At 47.7% G+C, this 27,248-nt stretch overlaps 2 protein-coding genes across 3 annotated transcripts; both read left to right on the forward strand.

Moving 5' to 3' along the window:
* The first annotated feature begins 514 nt into the window (after positions 1–514).
* LOC119471561 lies at positions 515–14,006 on the forward strand. Its single transcript, XM_037739201.1, has 5 exons — positions 515–606; positions 923–1,332; positions 8,518–8,615; positions 11,431–11,560; positions 13,757–14,006. The coding sequence occupies exons 1-5, from the start codon at positions 515–517 to the stop codon at positions 13,768–13,770; spliced, it is 744 nt and encodes a 247-aa protein (XP_037595129.1). The 3' UTR covers positions 13,771–14,006.
* A 218-nt stretch (positions 14,007–14,224) lies between these two features.
* PRDM8 (PR/SET domain 8) lies at positions 14,225–21,697 on the forward strand. 2 transcript variants are annotated; one of them, XM_017530193.2, is made up of 4 exons: positions 14,225–15,166; positions 17,475–17,695; positions 18,673–18,904; positions 19,286–21,697. In XM_017530193.2, exons 2-4 carry the CDS (start codon positions 17,477–17,479, stop codon positions 20,941–20,943), a joined length of 2,109 nt encoding a protein of 702 aa, XP_017385682.1. In that variant the 5' UTR covers positions 14,225–15,166; positions 17,475–17,476; the 3' UTR covers positions 20,944–21,697. The 2 variants fall into 2 exon arrangements, with proteins under 2 accessions (XP_017385682.1, XP_017385683.1); XM_017530194.2 differs by having other exon boundaries at positions 19,289–21,697.
* Positions 21,698–27,248: the final 5,551 nt, after the last annotated feature.

A 27,248-nucleotide genomic window follows, 5' to 3' on the forward strand; every position in this document is an offset into this window, starting at 1 on the left:
GAAGTCCCGTGCTAATGAATGCCATCTACACCTACCAGATGTGCCACGGGGTGACATGCCAGATCTTTTACATAATGCCATTCTGCCGGACACAAGACAGCTGGGGGTGGGGAGGGTGTCTTAACGCTTTGGGATGGGAGTGGATCTGGCTTTCCTTTATTTTATTTCTTGTTCAGACCACCCGCCACCGCCCATACACCCATTCAGCTCCCTTTACATTGGGCTAAAACCTATGGCTCTGGGCATCTCTCTCAGAGACAGTGGTGAAGCAGGAGAGTATCCCCTGTCCAGGACAAATCCCCTGTCTCCTGGCTCTCCTCCGTATTCATCATTTCCTTGAGTTCCCTCCCTGCCCGCATCCTGATTCAGGAAGGGGAAATAGTTTTCAAAATTAAAGAAATAAAAACACTAATAGGATCAGAAATGAAAGGAAGAAAGGGAGGAAAAGCTACACTTCCCATCCTCCTACCTCCACCCCGCCCCCGTCCCTAATATTCCCTTCTTATGTGCAAGGATGAGCTTCCCACAACCCATCCCTTTGGCAGCTTCTCCTGTTCTTTCCTCTTCCACCGTCCACAGGAAACTGGAGAGTGTTTATCCCCAAGGGTGATATCCTGTTAGAGTCTGTCCCACGTTCTGGCTGAAGTAGCTGTCTTAAGGTGGAGGCGTCCAAAACTCTGTGCCGTTTGGGGAAGAATGTTTCCTGGAGTGGGATGGACATGGTGGGAGGAGAGGGAAATGAGCAAACCACTTCTGACGGACAGCGGGTGCGTGCGCCTGTAGGAGTGTTTGGGCTCTCCTCGCCCAGCCCTCCATCCCCGGAGGGAGAATGGCTGGAAGGAGCTGGGGGTTGCCAAGAGGGTCCCCTCTCTTTCGCTAAACCTGCGGGTACCGGCTGCCCTGTAATCTGCGGGACTTGAAGAGGGCAGGCCTCCGCCCCTCTTCCCCAGAGGCCGTGCCCCTCACACACACCCCCACGCCACCCTTCCCGCGATACACACGCAAGTACTTGGGGCGACTGGGCGCCGCTCCCACGCCAGAGCCCTGCCCCGCACCAGCCCGGGGCCGAGCCGCCAGGCCCCTTCTCCTGCACCCCCACCCCCGCCCGCCGCCGAGGCTCCAGATGGCGACTCCCTGCGCCCGGCTTGCAGCCCCCAGACGCCGCCCGGCAGCAGCCGGCGGTCGCTCCCTCCCTCCCAGCTGCTGCGGCAAGACTGGGGCCATTTCGCGAGGCGGGCGGACTCCTCGGAGGGCTCGGATTGGGGTGCGAGCGCAGCCGCCGAGAGGCCCGCAGGAGCTGCGCTCGCAGGGAAGGAGCCCCGCAGTCCCCAGGTAAGGAAGCCGCGGGCAGGCGTGGGGCGCGAAGGGAGGAGCGGTCACCGGACCGAACCCGCTCCCTCTTCTGACCTTCCTCCCCTCTGCCGCTTCTTCCCCGGCGCGGGGGGCGGGACAGTTTCTGGACCCGCGCACCCGCGAGACGCAGGGAGCGGCCGCGCAGCAGCCAGGAGGGGGCGCCAGCACCCCAGGGCCGGAGCTGCAGGGCTGGCTCTGCCGGGCGTCCCGCCCCCGCCCCGGGGATCGCGCCCACGGCCGCAAAGGTGCCCCCTTCCGCTGGAAAGCGGTAATGCCCACCGCGACCCCCTTCGGTTCCACTGTACTCCTCTCTCGCTTCCTTTTTGCATCTCTCTCTCCTCCTCCTCCCTCCCTCTCTGTCTTTCTCCCCCACTTCCCTCTCTCTGTCTTCCTCTCAGCCCCTTTTCTTTTCCTTCTCCTTCCCTCCCCGCTGCCCCCCAGTACTGTTCCTTCTCCTTTCTGATCGCTGTCTGGGGGAGGGTTTGTCGCCCGCCCGGAGGTAGCGTGGAGGGGATGGACGAGTTTCCCGCTCAGGCTCTGGTTCCGGCTCCTCTCCATAGGTGCCTCTCTGGGTGCTGGCGAAAGCAGCCCTGAGAATGGCAGCTCTCAGAGGTTGAAGTCATTATTTTCCGGGGACTGGGCACTGCGACTGTTTGATTTGGGGGTGAGTTATGCATTTGGGGCAGCGATTCCCTGGAATGCAGAGCTGGGGATGTCCCTTGCTAGACGGTTGCCTGAAGCAGTGAGCCCCTTTCTCCCACCAAAAAGTCAGGACAGTCGAGAGTCAGTCTCTCTCTCTCTCTCTTTCTCTCTCTCTCTCCCTCTCTCTCTCTCCCCAAAAACCGAAGGACAGCCTCCCTGTACAGTCTTCACCGTTTTCCTCCGAGGCAGTTGCGCCGGGGGTGGAGAAGGGGAGGGAAGAGACGCTGAAAGGCCGAGATGGATGGCATCTCCGCGCCCATCTGATGCCCTCTCTAATCCCCCAGCGCTCCGGCGCGTGCCCCAGTGTCCCCAGACCCTCCGCTCGCCCCTGCGCAGAGGTGGTCGGGTTTTAGACCCAGAGAGCACCTTCCGTAAGCTCCCGGCCCAAATCCCCTCGGAAACATTAATCACAACGACCAGCGGATGCAAAATGTGTGCTTATGTCGAGACTGTCTTTTAATCCCGAACATAATTCTAAAAAGCAGCATCAGACAAGAGCTTTATTAATCCCTTACAGGAGCAAATGCGATCTCCGACCTACTAGACTTGTTTTCCTGTAATTTCACAAAGAGTTAGCCTCACTAGAGGAATGTGCAAGGACAGGAACAAGGAGATCGGCGGCTCATTAGCGAAATAATAGGGTGCACTTCAATAAAAGTACGGTCCTGAAGTGGAGTGGACTCGCTGTCCAGGAGTCCGGAAATTCAACAGGGGAGGCAGCAAAGCGAGTGATGGGGGTTGGAGGAAGGGGTATCTGGGCCTCAGGTGCAGAGTGTGGTTGGGAGCTGGGGTGGGAACCCAGTTCTGTCTCTTCTGAAGCCTTCGGATCCATGTGACTTAATTTGGGGGCTGTCCCCTTGCGAGGGCTCTAGGACAACCGGAGGGGCTCACCTGCAACACGGATGAGTTCAGAGTTTGATCCCTTGGGGCCTGTTTCTTGCGCTTGAGATTTCACTATCATGTAGTTCAATTAATCATATCTCTCTTCTCCCATTTTATTCAAAACTGTCTTCCAGTTCCCTCATAATCGTAATTTGCGTCATTGCCTTTTATCGTTGATTAATTAGGAAGCCGAAAAGGATAATGGAGGGTCGGGCCAATAAATTAGCTTTAGGAACAGACGGACGGACGTCCGAGGCTCCTGCCTGGGTGGGCACTGTCCACCGAAGCGGGCGGGGGCCACCGTCGCTGCCACTGGCTGCTCAGGAAGGGGTTAAGGAAAAGACGCGCGGTACTGGCTGAGTGGAGAGATCCACTCTGAAATAAAGCCGGTGGGTACAAGGAAAAACTTCTCACTGCACTAAGTGGAGAAACTCCTATGACGCTTAGCTTTTCCCATTTCGTATAGAAAAGGAGAAAGGAAGAATGGGGCAGGATAAGGGTCAGACTCCTGTTTCTTTGAGAGGCCTCCCTACTAGCTGGTAAACAGGTTTAAAATCTGGGCCTTCTTAGGAGTCTATTTTTTTTCAGAGCTGAAATGTTAGATTTACTTTTGCATCATTTCCTTCCTCTTTTCACTTACCTACTGGCCTGAAAGAAGGAAGAAAGAAGGGAGGAAACGAGGGAGGGAGGAAGAAAGAGGGGAGAGAGTGAGAGAGAGAAGAGAAATTGTCAAGATCAGATCAGATAACTCCCTGGCCAAATAGGAAAGTTGCTCACACGGAGTTGCTCCCCGTCCTTGAAGAAACAGCAGCTCTAGGTAGATGGGTAGGGTCTCCTCTTTTTTCCCTTCTTGAAATAGATCACTCCTCCAGAGGGCTGAAGGAGAGCACTTTGCCAATCTTCACAGCTTCGCCCTGGCCTCTTTAGCTTTCAATTGAAAACCAATTAAAGGTTTCTATAAATCTGTTAGTGCCCCTTTTATCTGGGGACCCCTGATGCATGCGATATTGCCCTTGAGATGCCTCTTCCGTGTTTTGTTTTACAATTGTTGCATCAATATAATGCGGCCTTTCTTCTCCTGTCTCTATAGATACAGATACACAAGGAAAACCAAGCTATTCAGGCTCCTCATTTGTCCAGCAGCCTAACAGTGGTGCCCTTTCTCTGCTGCTGCTTTCCCTGCTTCGGAAGCAGCAGTTATGGTAGAAGCAGATGGCTACTGACTGCGGGAGCTTTGTGGCTCTAATACTGAATACTTTATGGAAAAGGACTTTATCATGCTTCGTTCGGCAGAGGAACAAGGCATGAGATTTATGGCCAGGAAAAATCAGTCTTTTTTCAAGTTGTGGCTCCTTCTCAGCAGTGTCTCCTTTGCGCCCACCCCCCACCCCGGGGGTCGAACACTGAGGAATTGGTTTTATCTTATTCTCCTTTTTGCTGACAGCCCCTTTTCGTTAGGATAGTGGATTAAGAGCCAGAAGTTTACGAAACACTCCAGGTTGTTGCTGGATCAGCGTTCTCTGCCCTCAGGGGGAAAAAAAGCAGAGAAATATCTTCTCGAATGCTGTTTCAGGTCATGTTTTCTTGGATGTTCTCTTAGTTGATGGGTAAAATATCATTGTTCATTATTTTATTATGGATGAAGAACAGAAAAGAATGTTAAGAGCTCCCATTTGAAGTCAGGGGAGGATACTGATATTGAAGGAGAGGGGAAATGATGGGGCATTTGGTGATGCAGGTGTGCTTCTCTACTTTGAAAGAGTCTGAGCTGTGAAGATAATTAGGGGATGCCTGTGAATTTAGGGTTTGGGGCTCCAAATTGGATTTTCAATGTTTGAGGGATATACAGAGTCCAACCCTATACTGGAGGCCTAATTCACCACAATATAGTCCATATCGTTTCTCTTTTCTTCCCTTTCCCTGAGTTTTACTTCTCTAACTTCTCTTGAGTCAGGTTTGCTCTGGGTCTCTTGCTAGGCTGCACCCCTTCTCTATATGCAGGGTGATGCATCCTTCTGCTCCTCCTGTCCTCAGAGTCCGTTTTTGTAGAGTAGTGTCACACCCCCTTTCCTGAGATCTATAACATAAAGTCACACAGAAATGCTTCTAACATATAGAGCCCTAAATGCCTACTGGCAGCCTGGCACCAAGAGAAGGTAATGAAAAAGGCCAGGAGGACAGCATTCAGCTTTCACACGGGTCACGTAACTTTCTACCACAAGGTACTTCCTTCCAACTCTCCAGGCACTACCACCCCACAGTCTGGCAAGCATCTTTGCGTCTTGTTTCTCTCCAAAGAGGAAAAATAGTGGGAGGAGAGAGCTGATATTTTAAAAATTCTTTTTACTCAGCATTCCAAAGCAGAAGACAATGAGATGCTGTAAACTTGGGGCATTTCTTCTGCGCTAGGCTGAATGCTCTGCCAGCCTCATCACACTTAATTCTTATGCTGACCCTTTAAGTATTACGTTACTGATGTTAAGTATTATAATACCAGGATTTCACAGATCCCCCTGCTTTACAGGAAACAAAAGCATAGAGATGCTAACTCAAGCAGGTGGCCTAGCTGGGATCTGAACCCAGGCTTGACCGGCAATAGTCAAAGCCACCCTATAAATAAATGTTGTCTTTACTATTTTACGACAAGTGATTTGCGCAAACAGACAGGTAAGAGATTACAGACCTGGGGTTCAGACCTGAGTGTTCAAAACCCCAAATATCAAACTCTTAACCACTGACTCTTGGATCCTTCGGAAGGAAGAGCAACTGGAAACCCACAATTGACCGCTGTTACCTGATCACCAGTCCTAGACTGGGCGGGAAGTTTCTTGTAACGTGAGACGGTGGGCTGGGACAAACGCAAAGCACCAGCTCGGGCTGCGCGTGCGCAAAAGCGGCGTGGGTCAGGGGAGGGAGGCTCCGCTGGGCACCCCGAGACAGGCAGCCCCGTCTGTCGTGCGGCCCACAGTGCTCCGCTCGAAGCCCGCGTGAGGACGTTGGGACAAGGAGCCAAGGCAGCCACGGGGAGAACCTGCCCTGCACGAAGCTCCAGTGCCAATGGTGTAGCTGCGGCCTCTGGTCACCAGTTAACCTCGTCCTGCCGAGCTCCGGGACTTGGGTGTGTAGGGGACGGCTGGGGCCATCCGCCTTGTCGGCATCTGAGCCACAGAGCTTCCCGGGAGAGGGGAGGTCGCTCGCGCTCTCAGAGGCCCAGAGCCCTGGTCAGCGCGGGAGGCCCTATCCCCCAGGTTTCTCTGTACACCCCCAGACCTCGGCTTTTGGCTGCGGCGCTAGAGTTTACCATCAACGTGTTCATAAGCTTCTTATCCCACGGCGTCTTCCGGATCAGCCTTTGACAGCCCTGACTTACCTGCGTTTCTAACGTGGCACAGCGATCCTGACCCTTGGCGCTACCAGGCTTAAAGAAGCAACTCGCAAGATGGGCATGGGAGGATAGAGGTCAAATCTCAATCTACCAGGCAGGCCTTCCTCAGCAAACTGATAGCTCTTCCATTAAACCAGGGGTGGGGGTGGGGGTGTGCGCGGTGCGGGCTGGGAAGGAGGAAAGGGATGACTCCCTTTCCTTCCGTTTCTCCCTAGAAACTTCGGGAAATCCTCAGCCCTCGCTGGGTCACTTGGAAAGTGGGTGCTCAGTACAGTTCCCAGTTTTCTAATGAGGAAGGAAAGGCAGTGTTAGTCACAATAGGCAGCCCTGAAATGGGTATTTAGTATGTAACAAGCGTTGTTCTATGCTTGCTGAGTATCCACTCAGCCCTAATTTATGAAAAGTGTCCCTTAACTGCCCTCAGTTCACAGATGAAGGACTGAAGTACAGACAGGTTAAATTACCTCTAGGGGGCTAGGATTTGAACCCATGCAGCCCTGGTTCCCCTATGGATTTGTGGGCTTGCCCGACACTCAATTGTTGGTCCTTCTTCTTGGGTCAGTTTTCCAGACTTCTAAGGAGAATGTTCATTAATGAAGGCATTGAGACCACCTCGTGTCCAAGACGGAAATGAAACTAGCCCTGACTCTTGGAAGTGATCCCTTACCATCTGCTCAGCAACTGGCTTTCCAAAGCGCGCTCGCCCTCGTTCCCTTAGAGTCCTCACTGCGATCCGGGAGGCAGCTCTTGGCAGCTTTAGTTCAACCGGAGGAAAACCGAGGCTGAGCAAGGTCTCTGGCAGCCCAGCTAGTAAGAAATGGAAACACAGGCTCGTGCCCCGCGAGACAAGATCAGGCGACCAGCTGGTCGAGGTCGTGAACAGAGGCAGGTAGAGAGGGAGGTGGAAAGAGGGCTAGGTTCCCGCAGGCCCCGCCCTTTGGACGCCTTTCCGCAGATAAAGTGGTTACCTAAAGGGAAGCAAATGATGGCACTAATTCCCGATGGGAGGCTAAAGAACTTGGGAAATGTGGCGGGCCCTTGGGAACTGCACGTTGTCTCTGCTTCGCCCAGGGCGCATCTGGAGCGTACCAAGAGCGCCGCTTGGCCCCACACTGCCCCAAGTTCACGGTTTGTGCACTGTGCGTCTATAAGGGCGCCACCGGGCAGACGATGGCTTGTTTTGTTCTGCCCCAGTCACCTCCCATGTCAGGGCTCTGCACTCTTGGGTGAATCAAGTCAAACGGTGTGATCCGAGTCTGCGTTTCCTGATACTGTGGGGGCGTTGCCCTCCCTGAATCTCTCCCAGGGAAACCTGGTTTGCCCACATTGAAGTCTGTCATTTGGCCTTCTCTGGACTCTTACTTTTGTCTCTGCACCTTTTACTGAGACATGGGCACCGCACAATCTAGACATCAGGGATTGTCCTTGTCTAGCAGACACTTCTGTGCCTTATCTTGCTGGCCAAACTTAGGACTCAGACTGAGCTGTGTAGGGCCTTGAGGATGAGCAGCTAATTCAGTCCCCCAGGCAAGAAATGAAACTCGCTGTATTCAGTGCATTGGCATTAGGTTTCTAGAGGATATTTTCACAAGTTCAGGGGAACCCCACTTACCTGGAATATACCTGTTAGGGCTTCAGTAAACTGACTCTAGAATGTAGATAATGCTGTGGGACAGCTTATCACACACAAAATCATACACAAGGTATTAGACAGTAATATTATACTTAGGAAATATATTCTTTATAACTCTATTCAGTTTGCTCCCTTGGGACCAATTGCTGTCCTGTATGACTTCACACAAACTATTTTCTCAAAACCATCTTACATGAAAACATTCAACAAAGAGCACTGGATGCTTAGTGGACACGCATTCAAGGAAAATGACAGTCCTAAAACTTATTTTTAATTGCTACCTTTGACAATGTTCACCCCCACCTTAAACACACACCCACACCCATACACACATAGAGGACAATTTCTGCTCAGGTATAAAGTTGTTCAGGCCTATGTTAAATTCTAGGCCTAGCAAATCTCAACATCCAGGTCATTATATTTAATATGTTTGATCTTAAGAATTTACGAGTGTTTTATTTAGCAATTCTGGATATTATTTCTTTTAAAAATATGAGTTTTCCTTTAAACTTCCTTAAAAGGAGATTATGAGTGATATCATGGTTACTATATTGCATTACAGATACTATCAAATCAGCCTGGGAAGCAGCTTTTCACTCAGCAAGTTCAAGAGAACAACTATGTTACAATCCTTGCCTATTCTTTCCTCCACTTTATAATGTAAGTCCACAGGTGTTTGTAGTAGTCATGACGTTGCTATCATTTGTGACATGTTGATCTTTGTATTTCTTTTTAGGAGACTACATTTCCAAGTATTAGCAGTGAGGAAAGACTTACATTGGTAGCTTTTGAGTGTTTTTGAAAGTCTTCTGAAAACAGCTTTTCATGTAATGTTTAGGGAGACATCCCTCATTCATGCTAAATTAATACCCCTGGATTAAATCATAGAATGCCGGGGATTCATTTGAATTTAAATCATGAAGGATAGATTTTACTCAAAGCATTCCATTGGCAATATGAGCAAGGGAGCAGTTTGGGAGCATAATTTGTAAAGAAATTGAACCACATTTCCAAGACTCTTCAATGCAATGTGAATCATCACTGTGTAGTTCCTAACTGGTATCTACTTCTCAAATCCTTTCTCTGTCTCTTCCTTCTTTCCTTTGTTTTTACTTTCTTTATCTCACTTCTCTTTTCCTTGAGAAAATGAAATGTCTCTCTCTTCGGGCCTCCAGAATGTGTACCATAGGTGTATTTCAAGTACTGGACATTTGTGCCCCCTGCTTAGACCACTTTCCTAGAAAAGCCAAGCCTTTTGCTTCTTTTTCCCCAGCAGCCCAAATTCTCACAGTCCACACCTCAGAAAGCTAACTGGGACTGGATGCCAAGGGGTGTAGCCTGCTCAGGATATACATGCTGTGTGTCTATTGTTGCTTCTTTATTTAACTCAGGGATTACGTACTACCTGAAACAGAGAGGAAAAGGGGTGGCACACAGGTACTGAATCTTGGGATAACGTCCATTCTCCTGGCTGTGTAAAGAAATTTGATGTAGAGCCTCTCAATGTTGTCACATTCCCAAGGCCTAGAGTTAGACTTCTCAAAATCTCATTTGAGACTGCTGGACACAAATTTGAGACTGCTAGACATACCCTGATCCCGAGTCTGTCTAAAAAGTCTGACCCAGAGGGTAAGGAAGTTCAGAGTGGCTGATGGAGATTCGGCTATAATCAGCAACCCCCCTCACACTGAGATGCATTCAAAGCTTTATAACTCTATTCAATTTGCTCCCTTGGGACCAATCGCTGTACTGTATGACTTCACACAAACTATTTTCTCAAAACCATTCTTACATGAAAACATTCAACAAAGAGCACTGGCTGCTTAATTTACAAGCATTCAAGGAAAATGACAGTCCTAAAACTTATTTTTAATTGCTACCTTTGACAACATTCATCCCAACCTTAAACACACACCCATACCCATACACACATAGAGGACAATTTCTACTCAGGTATAAAGTTGGTCTGTGATGTCTGAGTCTAGGAGGGACTTTGGAACCTACAGATTTGACAAAAATCCAGGCCTTTTCTTGCCAGATATTTACACACTGATCTGGGGAGGATTACAAAAGTTGGGAGAATCCAGGGGTTCAAAATATTGGATATTGGATTTGGTTCAGAGGTCACACTCACATAGATGAGTATGAGGCACTGATTTCATACCTGTTGGTAGTTGTCTCCAATATCACTTCGGTTTGCTAACCCCTCTAAAAGTCATACTCAGAGGCTATTAAGCCAGTTGACTACAACCCAGATCCAGGAGAAGAAGATAACAGATAGCTTTCAAAGAGTATCCCATTCTCAGCTGAACTGCAACAGAAGTGTAAGTAAAACTTGGGAATGCTCAGAGAGAAAATTTTAAACTTGAGAAAGGTAGATAACTATCGTCATGATAGTAGTGGTAGTGGCAGCTGCAGGAGCAGCAGCATTAAAAGCAGGACCATTTAGGAGGAAAAGCCCACGAGAGATAAATGTGAGTCAGGAATAATGACCCCTACAGTTGGGAGCCTGGAGTCCTTCCTCACAGGTTACAAAATTACCCAGCTCTGATTCTCTGGCTTTCCCAGGGCCAGGCTGGAAAACATTTGCTCCTGTAATACCCAGTGAACCAACTACAATACTTAGGGTGAGGAAGAGACCCAAATGGAGCTTGCAATGTATACTTATAAAAAACAAGCACCCCTCCTCACACACAACTCCCTCAGGTCATTCTTTATCCAAATCAGCAAGCAGGCCTCTTCTTGACTCACCAAGATGTAAAACAAACAAACAAGCAAACCCCTCTGTGTTTCTTTTTAAAAATCCCACCACGTATCATTCTCTTGATAAAGGCAAAATGGTAGAAAAAGAGTCAACAACCTCTGAACAACATTTTTGGCACAGGCCTGGTGTTTTTCTTAGTTGGCCAGCCCATCATTTCTGTCTCTCTTTCATGTACAAGTAGTCAATCAAGTTTATCCCTTAAAAAGTTCCTTATTCTGAATGGTGAGGCTAGGTAATGCAATACTCCTCCTTGAAGATCTATTCTCTGCCTCCCTCAGCCCCCGAAGCCCCTTCCAGAGGCCTCCGTGTGGGAAATTAATAAGCTTAGGAAGGAGCTGCCACTGTCTGCTCCATTGCCATCCTCTTATCTTCCAGTGTATGGGCTCTTTTTTTTTTTTTTTTTTTCCTTTCACCATGAATTGCCATGCTCTTGATAATGAAGCCTTTGCTGGTGTAGTGTTTTGGCAGTAGGGTTAGAGGTGGGTAAGCCAGGACCTAGAAAGGTATAGAAAAAGAAAATTAGTATGTTTCCATTCTCATAGGATAATAATCTTTACTTAAATTATTATTGGAAATGTTACCTGCCTCTTATCACAGAAGTTGAAATATTTTGGGCTTCATTTTTCAACCCTGGGAAGAGAAAGGGTGTTCCCATTCTAATACTAAGAATTAAATTTCCCTTTCTCACCCTTTCTCCACCCTCTCACTTAGGTCATAAAAGGCACCACCTTGGGTATCATTTATCAACCCCTCTCCAGCCTTCTCTTCCAAAACAACACTACAGTTTCCTACATGTGTATTTTTGCCAGGACAGCAAAGAGCCTTGCTAGAGTGGAACAAGGTGAGCATACCAACTCTTCATTGTCATCCTTCTAATCACTTAATTGGAAATAAAATCCTAGGGAATAGAGCTCCAAATATATGCATAAACCCATTGTTCCATGTGAATTACATAAAGCTATTGACTAGGTACATTTTTATAGTACTGTCTGAGGCTGAATAAATGCCTCAACCCTTCATTTAGTATCAGCGAATTCCAGTAAGTATTAATGCAGAGTGATTTCCAAGTAGTTTATGTACCATTTTAGCCCATAAATTTCTACAGAAATAAAAGTAATTTGCAGATTTTCTTTATCCCCTATTAATGATTGTCATTTAGGACATTTATATTACCAAGCAAAATGTGTACCACTTAAATTACTGGAAAACTTACCAAGTAGGAATTTCAACTTAATCTTACCTATATTGTTTTGTTATGTCAGTCATCTACCTCATAATAAAAAGAGTAGGTCAGATTCATAAAATGTGAGAAATTCTTATATTTAAGGATCTTTACCTGAAAGCAGTAAGGAAAAAATTAATTAGAGGGCAAGAAAGTGAAACTGAAAGGAAGCATCTGTTGGCTAGATTCTCAATAAATTGCTCCACTCTCAAATGTATAAAATTGTCACTATTTTCTAGCTTGAGATTTAAAAGGTCAAGCTCTTCCACCCTCAACTTAAGTACCAAAAACATTGTTTTATACAAGCTGGAGTCAAGGTTTTAGTACCTCAAAAGAAACATAGTTTAAATGGTCTCTATATTCAATAAGAGAAAGGCCAGGCACAAGAAAAATGCCTTGCATTTAGATTTTATTTTCTAAATGTCCATATTCTGGAGTAGAGGCTTATATATTTACAATATATAAGATAAATTTTTAATGATGTGCATGGACAGATGACTTTTCCTGAAAGATAAACTTCCAGTTCTCTAAATAACACCAAAAGAAAGCACTAAGGAGTGTTCTGTTCAACAGATTACTGAAATTATGTTCTTAAACACTGCTCCCCACACACCACTTTGCATATATCAGTCTGTAGTTTCTAAGGGACCACATGACTCTCTCATGGCTACTTTTCTGTCTTGACTTGCAGCAGTTTATAACCATGCCTCTTCTGTCCTTTATTTTTCTTCTTTCTTCTACGTTGAATTCACTTAAGTTTCTGGCCACTATCTTCAATCCTGAGGTTTATTTTCCAGATGTTTGAGACATGATTTTGACATTTCTAAATCTTCCACCCATTCTTTAAAGAAGTATTAGGGGGCAATGTGTCCATGCTTTGTGTGTGTATGTGTGTGTGTGTGTGTGTGTGTGTGTGTGTGAGAGAGAGAGAGAGAGAGAGAGAGAGAGAGTGTGGAGAGACAGGGAGAGAGAGAAATGAATCTAGTATTCAATGGAGCAATCAGTCATAAGACAATTGGAAGCTCAGCACAACACCAGATTCCTATATACAGACATGTGAGAGAGCCCTCATTGCACTGAGCGTTGGTCATTAGGAGTCATCCTCAGCGAAAGTACATAAAACTGCACATACTTGCATAAGAGAGATGATATATTAAGATTAAAGAAAACTGCACTTCAAGAAGCTTTCTTTGAAAAGTCAGTAGCTAACCTGAAAACTAAGGGATTCTCCACTTTCTTTCAATGTATGGGGATATTGCAGCCCTCTCTTCTGTGAATTTCAGCTTTGTCCTAGGCAGCGATTCGGAACTTGCATTGGGTACTGACCAGAAAAGAAAAAGAAACACACACACACACACACACACACACACACACACACACACACACACGGGGTGGGGGGGGGAGGAGAGAGAGAGAGCCCAAGGAAGAAAATGAACTTCCTGGGAAAGTCCTTGTACTTACTTGTTTCTCCTCAGCAAAATCCTCCCCTGGCCTCCTGGGACTGCAGTCACCAGGCTATTAATGCCTCAGTGCCCCTCTGTGTTCCAGAGAAGGGTCTCAAAGCTGGGAGAGGATCAGCTAACATGGTAAGCTGCTCTTTGACAACTCCCCAAATACATTATTTCAAAACTAGGAAAAACAACAACAGCAGCAGCAACGAGGCTGTCTCCTTAAGTTGTGGTTCTGCCTCCTCCACTTTAGCCCGCTACACAATCCGATTTATCCTATTGCTGAAAGATTGCCCACTTCAAAGTAGTGGTATGTGGGTGGAGTTGAGGGACTGTCTATACCACTGAAAGGCCTTTCTTCCCTTAGGAGTAGAGAATTGAACTGTGAAAAAGAAGCCCGAGATCACCCAGAGAAATGGTGTTGCAGCCCCTGTGGAAGACTCAACTTGCAGGCTGTTAAATACCTCAAGTCATTAGCATCAGCTGCTGCACTAAAGGGGCAAGTCAGCGCCTCTAAGTGGCTTAGCGCACAAACGAGGCTCCCGAGACAGCCTGGAGAACTCCATCTCCTCCTCCTCCACCCGCTAGATGTGAAAAGCTTTCCGGAGCCCATCTTGGTAATCATTTTTACTTTCAATCACCCTTGCCCCGCAAACCCAAGGTCTCAGAGTGCCAACAGCACCCATTATGGGACCCCCTCCGGGACTGCGCAGAATGCACCAAGCCGAGGGCAAAAAAAACCCAGCAACTGTTTGAGCCCAGTAACCTGCGCTCTTCCCACCAACCTCTCCACCCTACCTCCGCCCACATACCAGAGTCCTGGGACCAGGAGGTACCTTTATGTCCCCTTCTGGGGCCTGCACTCCAACCTCATCTCCCGAGTTATGGGAAGGCTGAGGCAAGTTCTCACCAAAGCGCATCCTTTCTGAATTTTGCAGGGGGAAGCTTGGTAGTGTTGGCGCTCTTGTAGAGCCGGCGCCCAGGCAACTAGCTTTTACCACCCCCAGGCAACTAGCTAGAGAATCCCTGGGGCCAACCGCACCCCTTTCCCTTTCACGGAACTCGGACTCCCGGGGAAATACGCCCGGGGTCCGCGCGCGCTGGGTGTCCAGCTCTCTGCCATAGCTTCTCCAAGTGCCTAGTGAAACAGGGAAAGGCCCTCTCCAATCCTTTTGGTACCTTCCTTTGCAATCCTGAAACGATTTTCCCCTCCTAGCAGTCCCAGAGGGCCCGAGTTTTAGGAGAAGGCGTGCCGGTACGCTCTCTAACAGGCGTTGCCACCCGGGGTAGGCGCTCAGGATCTGCGGGGCGCGGGCGGGCCAGGGGAAAAAGCTGCGAGGCAGGCGGCGCCGGAGGGAGCGCCTGGCCCAGCAAAGAGTTAAAGGGAGGGGACGTGGGCTGTCACGCGTCATTGGGCAGATTATGTGCAGCAAACAAAAAGTGTGTGTCTGCGTGCCAGTCAGTCACTGCATCGGGTCCATCTGTACAACTCTCTCCGTTTCTCTCTCTCTCTCTCTCTCTCTCTCTCTCTCTCTCTCTCTCTCAACACACACACACACTCTCTCTCCCCTCCCTTCTTCCCTCCACCCCCCAATCTATTTCTCCGCATCTCTCTATCTCTCTCTTACCTCTTTAGGAAGAGCCTAAAAGACGGCAACACCAATACCTCTTGACATGGAAATACACTGATACAATAGGCAAAAACAAACACTGTATTGCGCATCTTCCCGGTTCCAGGTGGCCTTATTTGGGAGATTCTATACTGACCTTATTCCTGGTAAGTCTATTTGCATTGATGTGGGAGGGGGATGGGAGGAAGGCAGTTTGGTGGAAAGAGTAGAAAATTTTGTCTCCCGTCTCCTTATTATCCAGAAGAGAGAGAAAAATAATTGTTGAGGGGCTCTCTACTGCCAATAATATTGTACAAAAGGAGGAGCGGGTAGGGAGCGCTTTGCCGGAGAAGCCAGGGACTGGGGAGCGCGCGGCCGCTAGACAATGCCTGCCTAGAGGGAAGGGCTAGCGGCTGGCAGCGGCGACTGGCTTTCGGCGAGTCCCGCCGGCTCTGGGGCGGATTCTCAGGGCAGGCGGTTAAGAACCTCGGCCTACAGCGGGGCACAGAGCTGTGAAAGGTTGGGTGGCAAAGGCGACCGCAGGCGGGCGGGCGCTCCCAGGCTGTTGCCCAGCGGTTATTGTGATGGGCTTGAGGCTTGGGTGGCTGGCGCCGCGACTCCGACAGCTATTAGCGCGGCGTAGTGAGGACCTTTTCACCGTATTGTTAGGTAGAACTGCATTTTAATGACTGTGTCCCTGCTGTTGCCCGAAGTGACGGGGCGACCTCCCGGCACAATGAATCGCTTGTGTGAAAGAGATTTTTAAAAGGAAGAGAGAAATTGGGGCATAAAACGCTGAATTGAAGAAAATTGAAAAGAAGAGAATAGGAGTCCGTTGAAAAGGGGTTGAGAGGGTATGTTTTTTTTTTTTTTTTTTTTTTTTTTTTTTTTTTTTTTTTTTTTTTTTTTTTTTAATGTATTTTAACTTGAAATGAAAAATCAGGATGTCTACCTTGTGTGGGGTAAAAATGTCCAGGGATAGATGATGTAGCATGAGAAAGTTTCTACTTTATTGATGTTTTCCCTTATTTCTGCTGCCTGGGAGATACAGCCCAACACTTGACATTTGGCGGATGCAAGAGGATGAATGGAAAATGAGACTAACCAAAGTTTTAGGCTATGTTGGCTGGAATGGGGAAAAAAAAAAGCACTGCCTTGTAATCACACGTGTAAGGTTAATTGGTTAATAGAAATTAAAACAAAAATACAAGTCACTGATATTCTTCCACAATGAACAGCTTTGCAAGAAAACAATTAGATCTATGCTTTCCTGCTACTTTAATTATAAAAAGAAACATAAATAATTGCCAATCATGGCATTATTATGGAACAACAAACTTGGAGGACTCTTTGATTAGTCTGAAATACTAAGCAATGTACCTAGTTCAAAGCTAGTTTAAAAATTTAAATACCTGTTTTTTTTTGTTGTTTTTTTTTTTACTGATAAGTCTTGTACAAGGTGTCCAGAGGAAGGAAAATGTACCTTTATGACAGCTTAATAGAGAACCCTCCATTGGGGCATTACTTTCTAAATTGCTGTGGATTAAACAGCTGGAGAGCTCACTGAGGAGTGCTCAAGCAGGGCTGCCCACTCTTGCCCAAACAGGGTCGTATGGGGTAGGGGGAGTGACAATTCACCAGTCATTACACACAGTATTTCAGACTGGGGACATTTTAGGCCTGTCCTGTACCTGCTTACTTCATGAGCCACATGTGATTCAATCCACCTCCTTGTATAACAAGGTAACAGGGTTTCACTCTCATCCATAAATAAGCATGCCCAGAAAAAAAAAAAAAAATTACCTCTGCTTGCTGCTTTTAATTAAAGCCTCAGAGGAACAGTGTTGGATTATGGTAATGAGTAGACATACGTCCCTTCTTGTAGGCTGCAGAGAAAGGTTAGCTGACACAAAATTAGTGGCCCTGACACTCCACTTGAAATCCATTCGCCATGCTCCGCTGTCTCCGCCTGCTCACTAATGCTACTCCCCTCTTTGGAAGAAAAGAAAAAAATCAGCTCCCGGGCACCCAGTTCAATACATAGGCCTAGAGGCACTTTACCCCAAGGGTTAGAAGTTTCTTTCAGAAAGGAAGGTCTATAGGCTGGTTTAAAAAAAAAAAAAGAAGAAGAAAAAATGTATTATTATGCCTTGAACTTCAGCTCCAAAACCTACCCAATCCAACATCAAGGTAATGCAAAAAAAAAATGAACTAGTCTTTCCTAGCCCCTTCTTTTCTTTCTCTCAAGCAGTCAGCTCCAGATCTCTCACTATTCTAGTTCTTTTAACAAGTATCCCTTAGTTTTTATCTTTAAAATATTCCATGTTAATCTGCTTTAATTTTGAAATAAGAGCTATGCAAAAAATCAGGCAAGTGTAAGGAAAATCTGCCTAGCACTTGAACAGTTCTGCCTGGGTTAATGGCGGTCAAAGCGTTAATGTAACTCACTTTCTTGTGCTGTGTGTCTATCTCCAGTGATGGAGGATACAGGCATCCAGCGAGGCATCTGGGATGGAGATGCCAAGGCTGTCCAACAATGTCTGACAGATATTTTTACCAGCGTTTACACCACCTGCGACATCCCTGAGAATGCTATATTTGGTCCCTGTGTCCTGAGCCATACTTCCCTATATGACAGCATAGCTTTCATAGCTCTCAAGTCTACTGACAAGAGAACGGTACCTTATATCTTTCGGGTAAGTCTCCGCTGGAGCTGTGTAGGTGTATGAGGGTAATGTCCTGTTGGAAATGGCCTAAAAATAATTCTAATGACAAGTGGAGATAGGTTTTACCTGTGGAAAATGCCAATAATGTAAGCAATCCCATTTAACACATCAAAAATTCGAAAAGGAAAATTAAACTCAAATTATTATCAATTGATTTTTTTTGGAATAAATGAATTTGATTTGGAACGTTAGAAATGTCTAAATCAAAGCTTCAGTTCCGGGTTTTCCTGCTGATGAACACGACTTCCTGAACTCTGGGAGATTTCACTGGGCGGAGGCTATTTGCATACTAACTAGTTTCTCCAAGTTCTTTGACAAGTATTGGGTACACTTGCCTTCCATTTGAGAAGGCTTCTTCATCCCCTAAATATTAGTTTCTTTAGTAATATTAGCTAGTGCCTAGAGTTTGTATTTAGATAAAAATGTTAATGATTTTGCCAGTAAAGCATCATTAAATCCATATGCCTGAATTGGAAGATATAAGGCCTCTCATTTCCTATTGTTCTTCACAAAGAAAAGCTATTAATTGTTTAAGCCAAGATTAGGAACATGATTGCCATAGCATAATTTCTAAGATCTAAGCTTGCTTTATTTCTGAAACAAGCAAAATTCTCTATATCTTTGTAATGTGGGATAACTTAGAATTAAACTCTCAAGAGGTTAACACTAAATTCTAAGAAGAAATCCCCTCATTTAGTGTTCAATCAATATATAAAAACGGCTACTTAAATAATCTATATGATGATGCAGTGTTTCAAAGAATGGTTATCTTCCCTACTGGTTACAAACATGACAGGTCCAGCTTGGGCCAAATTTTTGGAAGCGTGGTCTCAGATAAATTTTGGAAAAGACTAACAAGAAATGGTCTTGCTTCTTCTGATTTCAATTCTTTCATGGGGGTCCCTCTCCCCCTCCTTCTTGTCTTCTTGTTCTATTTCAAACCGCAGGTAGACACCTCAGCAGCAAATGGTTCCTCAGAAGGTCTCATGTGGCTGCGATTGGTCCAATCGGCCAGAGATAAGGAAGAGCAGAACCTTGAAGCCTATATAAAAAACGGACAGCTGTTCTACCGCTCTCTCCGCAGGATTGCCAAAGACGAGGAGTTATTAGTTTGGTACGGGAAAGAACTGACTGAGTTACTCTTGCTCTGCCCCTCTAGATCCCACAACAAAATGAATGGTAGGTTGGCTCGCGACCGGTGTGTGGGCCCTTCACTAGCGGGGGAGAGACGCGGGGAGCGGCCGGGGCTAACCCAGCCCGCTGGCGCGCCTTTCTTCCCTTTGGGTGTCTCACAGGAAGCTTCCGAGATATAGTGCGGAATGAAGCTAAACAGATAGGTGAGGATAAAGCGGGGACACTTGGCTTGTTTGCTGTATTCCCCCCAAATCAGGGGGAAAGTTAGATCAGGTTGGTCATTCTTTTCTCAGGCACTCAGGCCCTGAGAAATGAAGGTGGATTTGTCAAGGGGATGGTGGCAAACTGGCTTGGAGGTGAAGCTGAGTAATCATGTGGTGTGCGTGTGTGTGTGTGTGTGCGTGCGTGTGGTGTTTGCTCACTAAGCAGGGTCGTCCCCTTACACATGCCTGGAATGCAGCCAACGTTTCCAGTTTGAGTTCCCCTATGTGGCGCATCTGCGTTTCCGCTGCCCCAAGAGACTTCACAGCGCTGATATAAGTCCCCAAGACGAACAGGGCGGCGGCGTGGGCACCAAGGACCACGGGGGCGGCGGCGGCGGCGGCGGCGGTGGCAAAGACCAGCAGCAGCAGCAGCAGCAGCAGCAGCAGCAGCAGCAGCAGCAGCAGGAGGCGCCTTTAGGCCCGGGTCCCAAGTTTTGCAAAGCTGGCCCCCTCCACCACTACCCAGCCCCCTCCCCCGAGAGCAACCCACCCGCTGCCGCCGGCGGCAGCAGCGCGAAACCATCCACTGACTTCCACAACCTGGCCAGGGAGCTGGAAAACTCCCGGGGAGGCAGCAGCTGCTCTCCCGCACAGAGTCTCAGCAGCGGTAGCAGCAGCGGCGGCGGCGGCCACCAGGAGGCGGAGCTGAGTCCGGACGGCATCGCCACTGGCGGCGGCAAAGGAAAGAGGAAATTCCCGGAGGAGATGGCGGAGGGCGGCGGTGGCGCGGGGCTGGTAGGAGGCCGGGGCCGCTTCGCAGAGCGGCCCCTCCCGGCCTCCAAGGAGGATCTGGTGTGCACGCCGCAGCAGTACCGAGCCTCGGGCAGCTACTTCGGCCTGGAAGAGAACGGCCGCCTCTTCGCGCCGCCCAGCCCCGAGACGGGCGAGGCGAAGCGCAGCGCCTTCGTGGAGGTGAAGAAGGCCGCCCGCGCGGCCGGCCTGCAGGAAGAGGGGACCGCCGACGGCGGGGGCGTTGCCGCCGAGGATCAGGACTCTGGCGGCGGCGGCGGCGGCTCCTCCACGCCTGCGGCCCCGTCGCCGGTGGGCGCCGAGAAGCTACTGGCCCCGCGGCCCGGGGGCCCGCTGCCTAGCCGGCTCGAGGGCGGCAGTCCTGCGAGGGGCAGCGCCTTCACTTCGGTGCCGCAGCTGGGCAGCGCGGGCAGCACCGGCGGTGGCGGCGGCACGGGCGCCGGGGCTGCAGGCGGCGCGGGCGGGGGCCAGGGCGCCCCGTCGGACGAGCGCAAAAGCGCCTTCTCGCAGCCAGCGCGCTCCTTCTCGCAGCTGTCCCCGCTGGTGCTGGGCCAGAAGCTGGGCGCGCTGGAGCCGTGCCACCCTGCCGACGGCGTGGGCCCCACTAGACTTTACCCCGCCGCCGCGGACCCTCTAGCAGTGAAGCTCCAAGGGGCCGCGGACCTGAATGGAGGTTGCGGGTCCCTGTCCAGCGGCGGCGGCGGCCTGCCCAAGCAGAGCCCCTTCCTGTACGCCACCGCGTTCTGGCCCAAGAGCTCCGCTGCCGCTGCAGCCGCTGCTGCGGCTGCAGCCGCCGGGCCCTTGCAGCTGCAGCTGCCCTCGGCGCTCACGCTGCTGCCGCCCTCCTTCACCTCGCTGTGTCTGCCCGCGCAGAACTGGTGCGCCAAGTGCAATGCCTCCTTCCGCATGACCTCCGACCTGGTGTACCACATGAGGTCGCACCACAAAAAGGAGTATGCGATGGAGCCCTTGGTGAAGCGGCGGCGAGAGGAGAAACTCAAGTGCCCCATCTGCAACGAGTCCTTCAGGGAGCGCCACCACCTCTCCAGGCACATGACCTCGCATAATTGACTCCGAAAGGACCCCAGCTTTCCACGCGCGAGCACGCACAGTCAAGCCACCTGCAGGAATAAACATGCGAGAACATCCACAGCTTCCTTGCACCCCAAAATACTGCACACAGACACATACATCACCCCCACGCACTACACATGTCATCCGCTCCCAGGAACCTCGTTGAGACATTTACCCGGGACACACACACACACACACACACACACACACCAGGATGGTGGATTTTTGATTGGGTGGGTTGTTTGTGGGAGTTTTCTTTTGAATGCACGCATTTTCACTTTCCCCAAAACAAAGGTACATTTTTTAAAATGTCATATATTGCAACATATTGATGCATTTGTCATACGTTTCTACTTAAATTATTAAGCACTTACGGTTTAGATGTAATAATTATATGTAAGGGCAAAATTTATTTTAGATATAAAGGAGGAGGGTGAGATGCTTTGCATTTCTTGGTGATCGTTTGTGTTCTTACAAAAATAAACAAAATGAATAAAAAGGAGTCGCCATTCAATTTGAGTTTCCAGGGGGAAGTGCATGTGTAATGATGTGATTATGGACTTCAATGAAGAATGTCATCAATTATGTAAATATGTATTTCCTTTTAATACAAAGTGTAATTTTGTGCCAGTGAAATGGAGTCTGAATAGTTATGTGTTTCTTTTATCCCTGGAAATATTTATTAAACTTTATAGTTTATCTGAGTATGTTGGATGCTTTGACAATAAATGACTATTTTCTTCAAAGCAAATATTTGGGAAATTTTAAAATTTTGTTGTTGTAGCTGAGGACTGCACTTTGACTAAATGCCATTCATTTTCACTGAGTTCCTGAAAAGAAGGGAAGAAATAGCACGAGAGGAATTATAAACCTGGCACCGTTTGCATTTATTTAAGCCAATTTTGAGCCTAAAAGGAGAAAAGTTTTTATTGTCACTTGGAAAATATTTAGCTGGAAAGTGTTGGGCATCTTGATCAAAGACAAATCATTTAGACAAAGATGCCTGCCATGCAGTTAACCCGTCACTGGGACACCAGCGTTCTTTTCTGCAGCAGGATAATTAGCATCTTCACAAATGGCCTGAGACAATGTTCAGGCTGGGATCTGTGAGAAAAGATGAAAAGCCCACTTTAGGTTCTACTAGTGATGGCTACATAGAAGGCTATCTTGGACTCTAATGTCATTACAATGGCATTTTGTCATAAACTATTAGGAGACCCTGTGGGGGAGTTTCCCTAAAAACAAAGGTGAAATGATTATGGTTGATTGTGGTCTATGTATTGCAAGGCCCAGCTTTCTTTCTAAAGGCATGGACAACTGCAAATCCTCCGTAAAAAACTTGTCCTGAAACATTATAATGCAGAAAAACCTGACAATTTCCCTCCTCTTTCTACTCTTCCCTTTATGAAAAGTACTTCTGTACTTTTTACATACTGGTAATAATTCTTAGTTAAATATTGAGTGTACAAAGTCTAGGTGTATGTGGTATGACCAGTAACCATTAGACATAAAACCAAATGAACAATGATCCTTTAGGCCTTAAGATAGCATGCACTTAACCCACAGGCATCTCCATAGTCACTCTGGAAACAGGCACTACACTGGTGTAGCTATCACAGGAGTTGTCCAACTTTTTTTTTTCTCCTTTCTTCACATTCTGAAGACTCTCCCCTATATATGAAGGTGGATACTTGTGAAAAGGTCTGAAATGTACAGAGGTCTCTTTACAGGCTTTGCAATGGTTTTCCCTAATAGGATATTAAAGCCTTCATTATTTTAGGACCTCTCCAAAGCAAGTTATGCTTAGGGCAGGGAGCAGGTTAAGAGTAGGTATACAGCAAAGTGATGTATCTATTGGGAATGTGACTTAGATTGGTAAAAAAGCAGGTGGGGTTCTTTAAGATCATCCATTTTTTTTTTTTTTTTTTTTTTCATATTTTCTAATGTCTTTTTTTTTTTTTTTTTTTTTTTTTTTTTTTTTTCTACATTTCTTTAAGGCCTGCTCTCAGTTTTCCTAGGCAACATTTGGATAATCTAAAACACTCAACCCCAGCAAGATGTGGTGAAAACAGTCCAAAATTCTAATTCTACCTCTGCTATTCACAACTAGTGTGACCCTGCATCTTTGCTGACATAATTTGATTTACATGCAGCTTGGTTTTCTCATCTGTAAAATAAGCAAAGCAGATTCTACTATTTTTAAAGTACTTCTAGCACTGGGAATTTTTTTTTCTGTGATGAGTTAATCAGGCTCCAATTGAACACAAAGAGGTCTTTTTAAGAGAAAGGTCAAGATTGTGAAGAAAATTTGATGACAAGAAGTGAGGAAGCAAATTGAAGGCAAATTGAATCAACAGATCCTTAAATCACAATGCCTGAGAGGCAGTCTAAATTGTCCCTGTCTTGGACACTATATCTCTGAAGCAAAAACAAACAAACACACACAGCTTATCCTAGGGCCTACCTTAAAAAAAAAAAAAAAAAATCTTGAATGCCCCCTTTCTATCTGATCCTTCTAGAATCTCCTTTTCCGTAAGGCAGCTTTACTTTCCACTGAAGATTAAAACGGGGATGAACTGAGGTCTAGAAAAAGGTAAATATTGCTTTTTGAAATCGGCTTTAGGTTGGAATCATATTTTCTAAAGAGTACGTGTAGACACTGCCACGAGTAGACACTCAGTGAGCCTCCCCTGTGTTTTCTTTTGTATGGTCGTTAACTTAATCATAGGATCAGGAAGAGAGCCCAGCCTTGGCTGAGCTACTGCCCAGGTGATCCAGGTAGGTGTGTTAGTGGCAGCCACTTTCGGGCTGGGTAGCTATGCTGTTCAATCTACCCACAAGGCCATTTTGGCGGGAAGTAGTAGACGAAAAGTACCCAAAGCTAGTTTTGCCTTCAGCCAAGGCAAACTCAGAAATGTTTTATTTTAATGCTGCACTTTCAAGCGTTCAGAGGTATCATAACCCTTTCCCGTGTCTGAACCTTCTCAGAGGGGAGTCTCTAGGATTTTATAACTCCACCCGTCTGCCAAACTAGTTGAGGTCACTCACAGCTGAGGAGGAAATGAGGTCACGGGTCATACAGGCATCAAGCCAAGCTGGTCCCACAACGTCCAGGCAGGTGCCCGGGCTTCCAGCTCAGGAATCGCAGGTTCTAAGGACGGGAAATTGAAAGCCAAGCGGTTGCTTCACCAGCATTTGTCGCATCCCAATAAGTGGAAGAATGCCCAGGATTGACCCAGCGCTTGGGGCCAGAGAACTCCAGGCGTGTCTGCCCAGAAGATGAGTCCCTGGCCTCACTTGCCTTTCTACTTTTCCGAGGCCTTTGCGGGTGGGGCCGCCTATACTCCCCAGGATGGGTTTGCAGGGTACAGCGTACGCCCACAGGCCTTGGAAACCATAAGGCCCGGGACCCACACATCTCTTTGCAGGCGTTGGTCAGCCAAGATGGAAACCGGACGCTCTCTGGGAAAGTCCCCAAGGTCCCAGAGTCCCACCCGTAAGCTCTGCGGCCGTGCGACGCCCAAAGCCCCACGTGTTGCAGCAGCAATCTTGCGCGGGCTAGTTGTAAGCACGGGTGCGCGGCGCGGGAGAGGGGCTCCCAGCCCCGGGCCCTCTGAACCGCGCTCCCTGTTCTTTAAGTTTTCACCGCAGTTGGTTTTCATAGGGCGCCCTGCCCAGGATACAAGACCCTGAACCGGGAAACCTTGAACACCCAGCACCAGTCAGGCTCAGAGGAGGGCTCGGAAATGCAGTCCTCCTCCCCGGCTCCCATTCCGAGGGCGGGAACCCCGCGATGCGGCGCTGGCTGTCTCTCTGCCCGCCGCCAGTCGGCCCGGACTTTCCTCCGCCCTTCCCCGGGCCGCGCAGCCTGCTGGGGTGCGCGAGATCGTGCGCTGCCCCAGCGCCGAGACAAGAACCGAGGAGCAGCCAGACGCCGAGCGCCGCGGAGGCCTGCAGCGCGCCGGGCCTCCTAGGCAGGTGTTAGCTTTTCTCTTTTCTTCTCCCCTTGCCCAGTCCCACGTCCGGGAATCAATTCGCCTCATTCTATGATAGCTTCTATTTCTTCTTCCCTCAGCTCTTCGTCACCTCCACACTTTTCCGTTTCTGGAGCTTTTCGTCACCAAAGAAAGTTTTTTCCAGAAAGTTCCTTTGGTGACTCTGCACCATCCACTAGGCAACTGACTGCTAAGGTGGCGGTACCAGCCCTGAAGGAGACTGCACTGCCGCACTCTCCATTAGCTGGGCACCAGGATGACCCCACCCAGCACCCAGGGATTGAAAGGGATGGAGAGGCACCAACGCTCTCTCACCCTCAAATACGCACACACACATTACACACATCACACACCACACACTGACACACCCACACACACCACACACACTCCACACCACACACCACATGCCCGCACCACACATACCCCCACACACACCACATACATACACCACACACATGCACCACACATACCACACACTGCTCACACACCCACACAAACACATCACAAATACACACACTCTACACACCTCACACACTCCACACCGCACACCACATACACACACCACACACCACACATACCACATACACCAGACACACTCCACACATACACCACATACACACATACACACACCACACACATGCACCACACATACCACATGCTGCTTACACACCCACACAAACACACACACTCCATACACGACACACATTCCACACCACATACCACATACACACACCACACACCCACACAAACATACCACATATACCACATACACTCCACACCACACATACACGACATACCTGCACCACACACCGCCCCCACACACCACATACACACACCACACACATGCACCACACATACACCACACATATCACACACACTACAACCCCACACACAACACACTACACACATACAAACACCACAGCACACATATATACACACCACACATACGCACCACACACACCACACCACACACACACACCACACCACACACATACACACTACACAAACCACACACACACCCCCCACACGCACCACGTATACCACACACACACGACATATATACACACACCACCCACACCACACCACACATACACATCACATCACACACACACACATACACACACACACCACGCATACACACACAACCAGCTGACTCCTGAACAGTTTCTCCCAGCTTGGAAATTTCATTGTCTTTCCGAAGGTGAAAAATGACCCCAAAGTGGTGTAGAAAATTTGGCTTGTCCAAGAGCTAAACTGGGATTGGGGTGAGAAGCTGGGCCACTCTCTTTTCCTGCTCCAAATGCATTTTATTTGACAAAGGCCCAGAATGTTGAGGCAGAAACATATGCCTCAGGCTGCTGCGCCTGAATGATTGCCTTCTGACTGTGTAACCTGCCTGGGCAGGAGCCACAGAGCTCTTTGCCTCTCTGCTCCATGGAGCATATTCCTAGGGCAACCTCTGCTTTTCACACTTTAGATATGGAACTTAGAACTTTTTAGAAATCTCTATTCTGCAGGACTAGTGAATAAAGAAACTGAAAAAATGTTTTAACTTTTTTTTTTTTTTTTTAATCTTTAGGGTTAGAGGTCTGCTACAGATGTTCTACTTGAATAGCTAACCTGGATAGATTATTATTTACTTATCTCTTTTCAAGTTGTGTATGAGCACTAGAACATAAATCTATGCAAGGTTGCAAGCCTGTGCATATGTGTTCAAATATGTAAGTATATATTACAAACTGATACATATATTTATATATACAAGCATACATCTACATTTTAATACACACACAGGTACATAAATGGCAGGTGTTATTCTAAGTGCTTTTCATATGTTGACTTGTTTTAATTCTCACAACCTACCCAAAGGCTACTGAGAATCCCACTCCATCATGTTTCAGCATTGTATACTCGATATTGTTGTCACCCTGAAACAGAAAGATGAGAATATAGTAATGTCATGAATAAAACAGTGGCTCTTATATCAGGAGCCCTGTTCCAAATTTGGTGGTCTTTCCATCTATTTATCGTAGTTTTTTTTTTTTTTTTACTTGAGAATGTGAATAATACCACCTGTATTATTGGGCTTATCACATAGGGATGTCTTGAAAAGCAAACATATTTCTACATGTATCAGCTTTTTATATTATTAAGTATGACTGACTCCCACGTTGGTGAAAGAGATATGCGTTTGGCTTCAACTTATCTTTCTCAGGTGGTCAAAATGCTCTAGTACCTCTATAAGAAGTCTTTTGTGGCCTTGACCTATTTTAATGATCTTTGCTCGTTTTTAACTAGAGATGGGAG

Source organism: Cebus imitator, unplaced genomic scaffold (genome assembly GCF_001604975.1).
Source record: "Cebus imitator isolate Cc_AM_T3 unplaced genomic scaffold, Cebus_imitator-1.0 Scaffold64, whole genome shotgun sequence".
NCBI lineage: Eukaryota > Metazoa > Chordata > Mammalia > Primates > Cebidae > Cebus > Cebus imitator.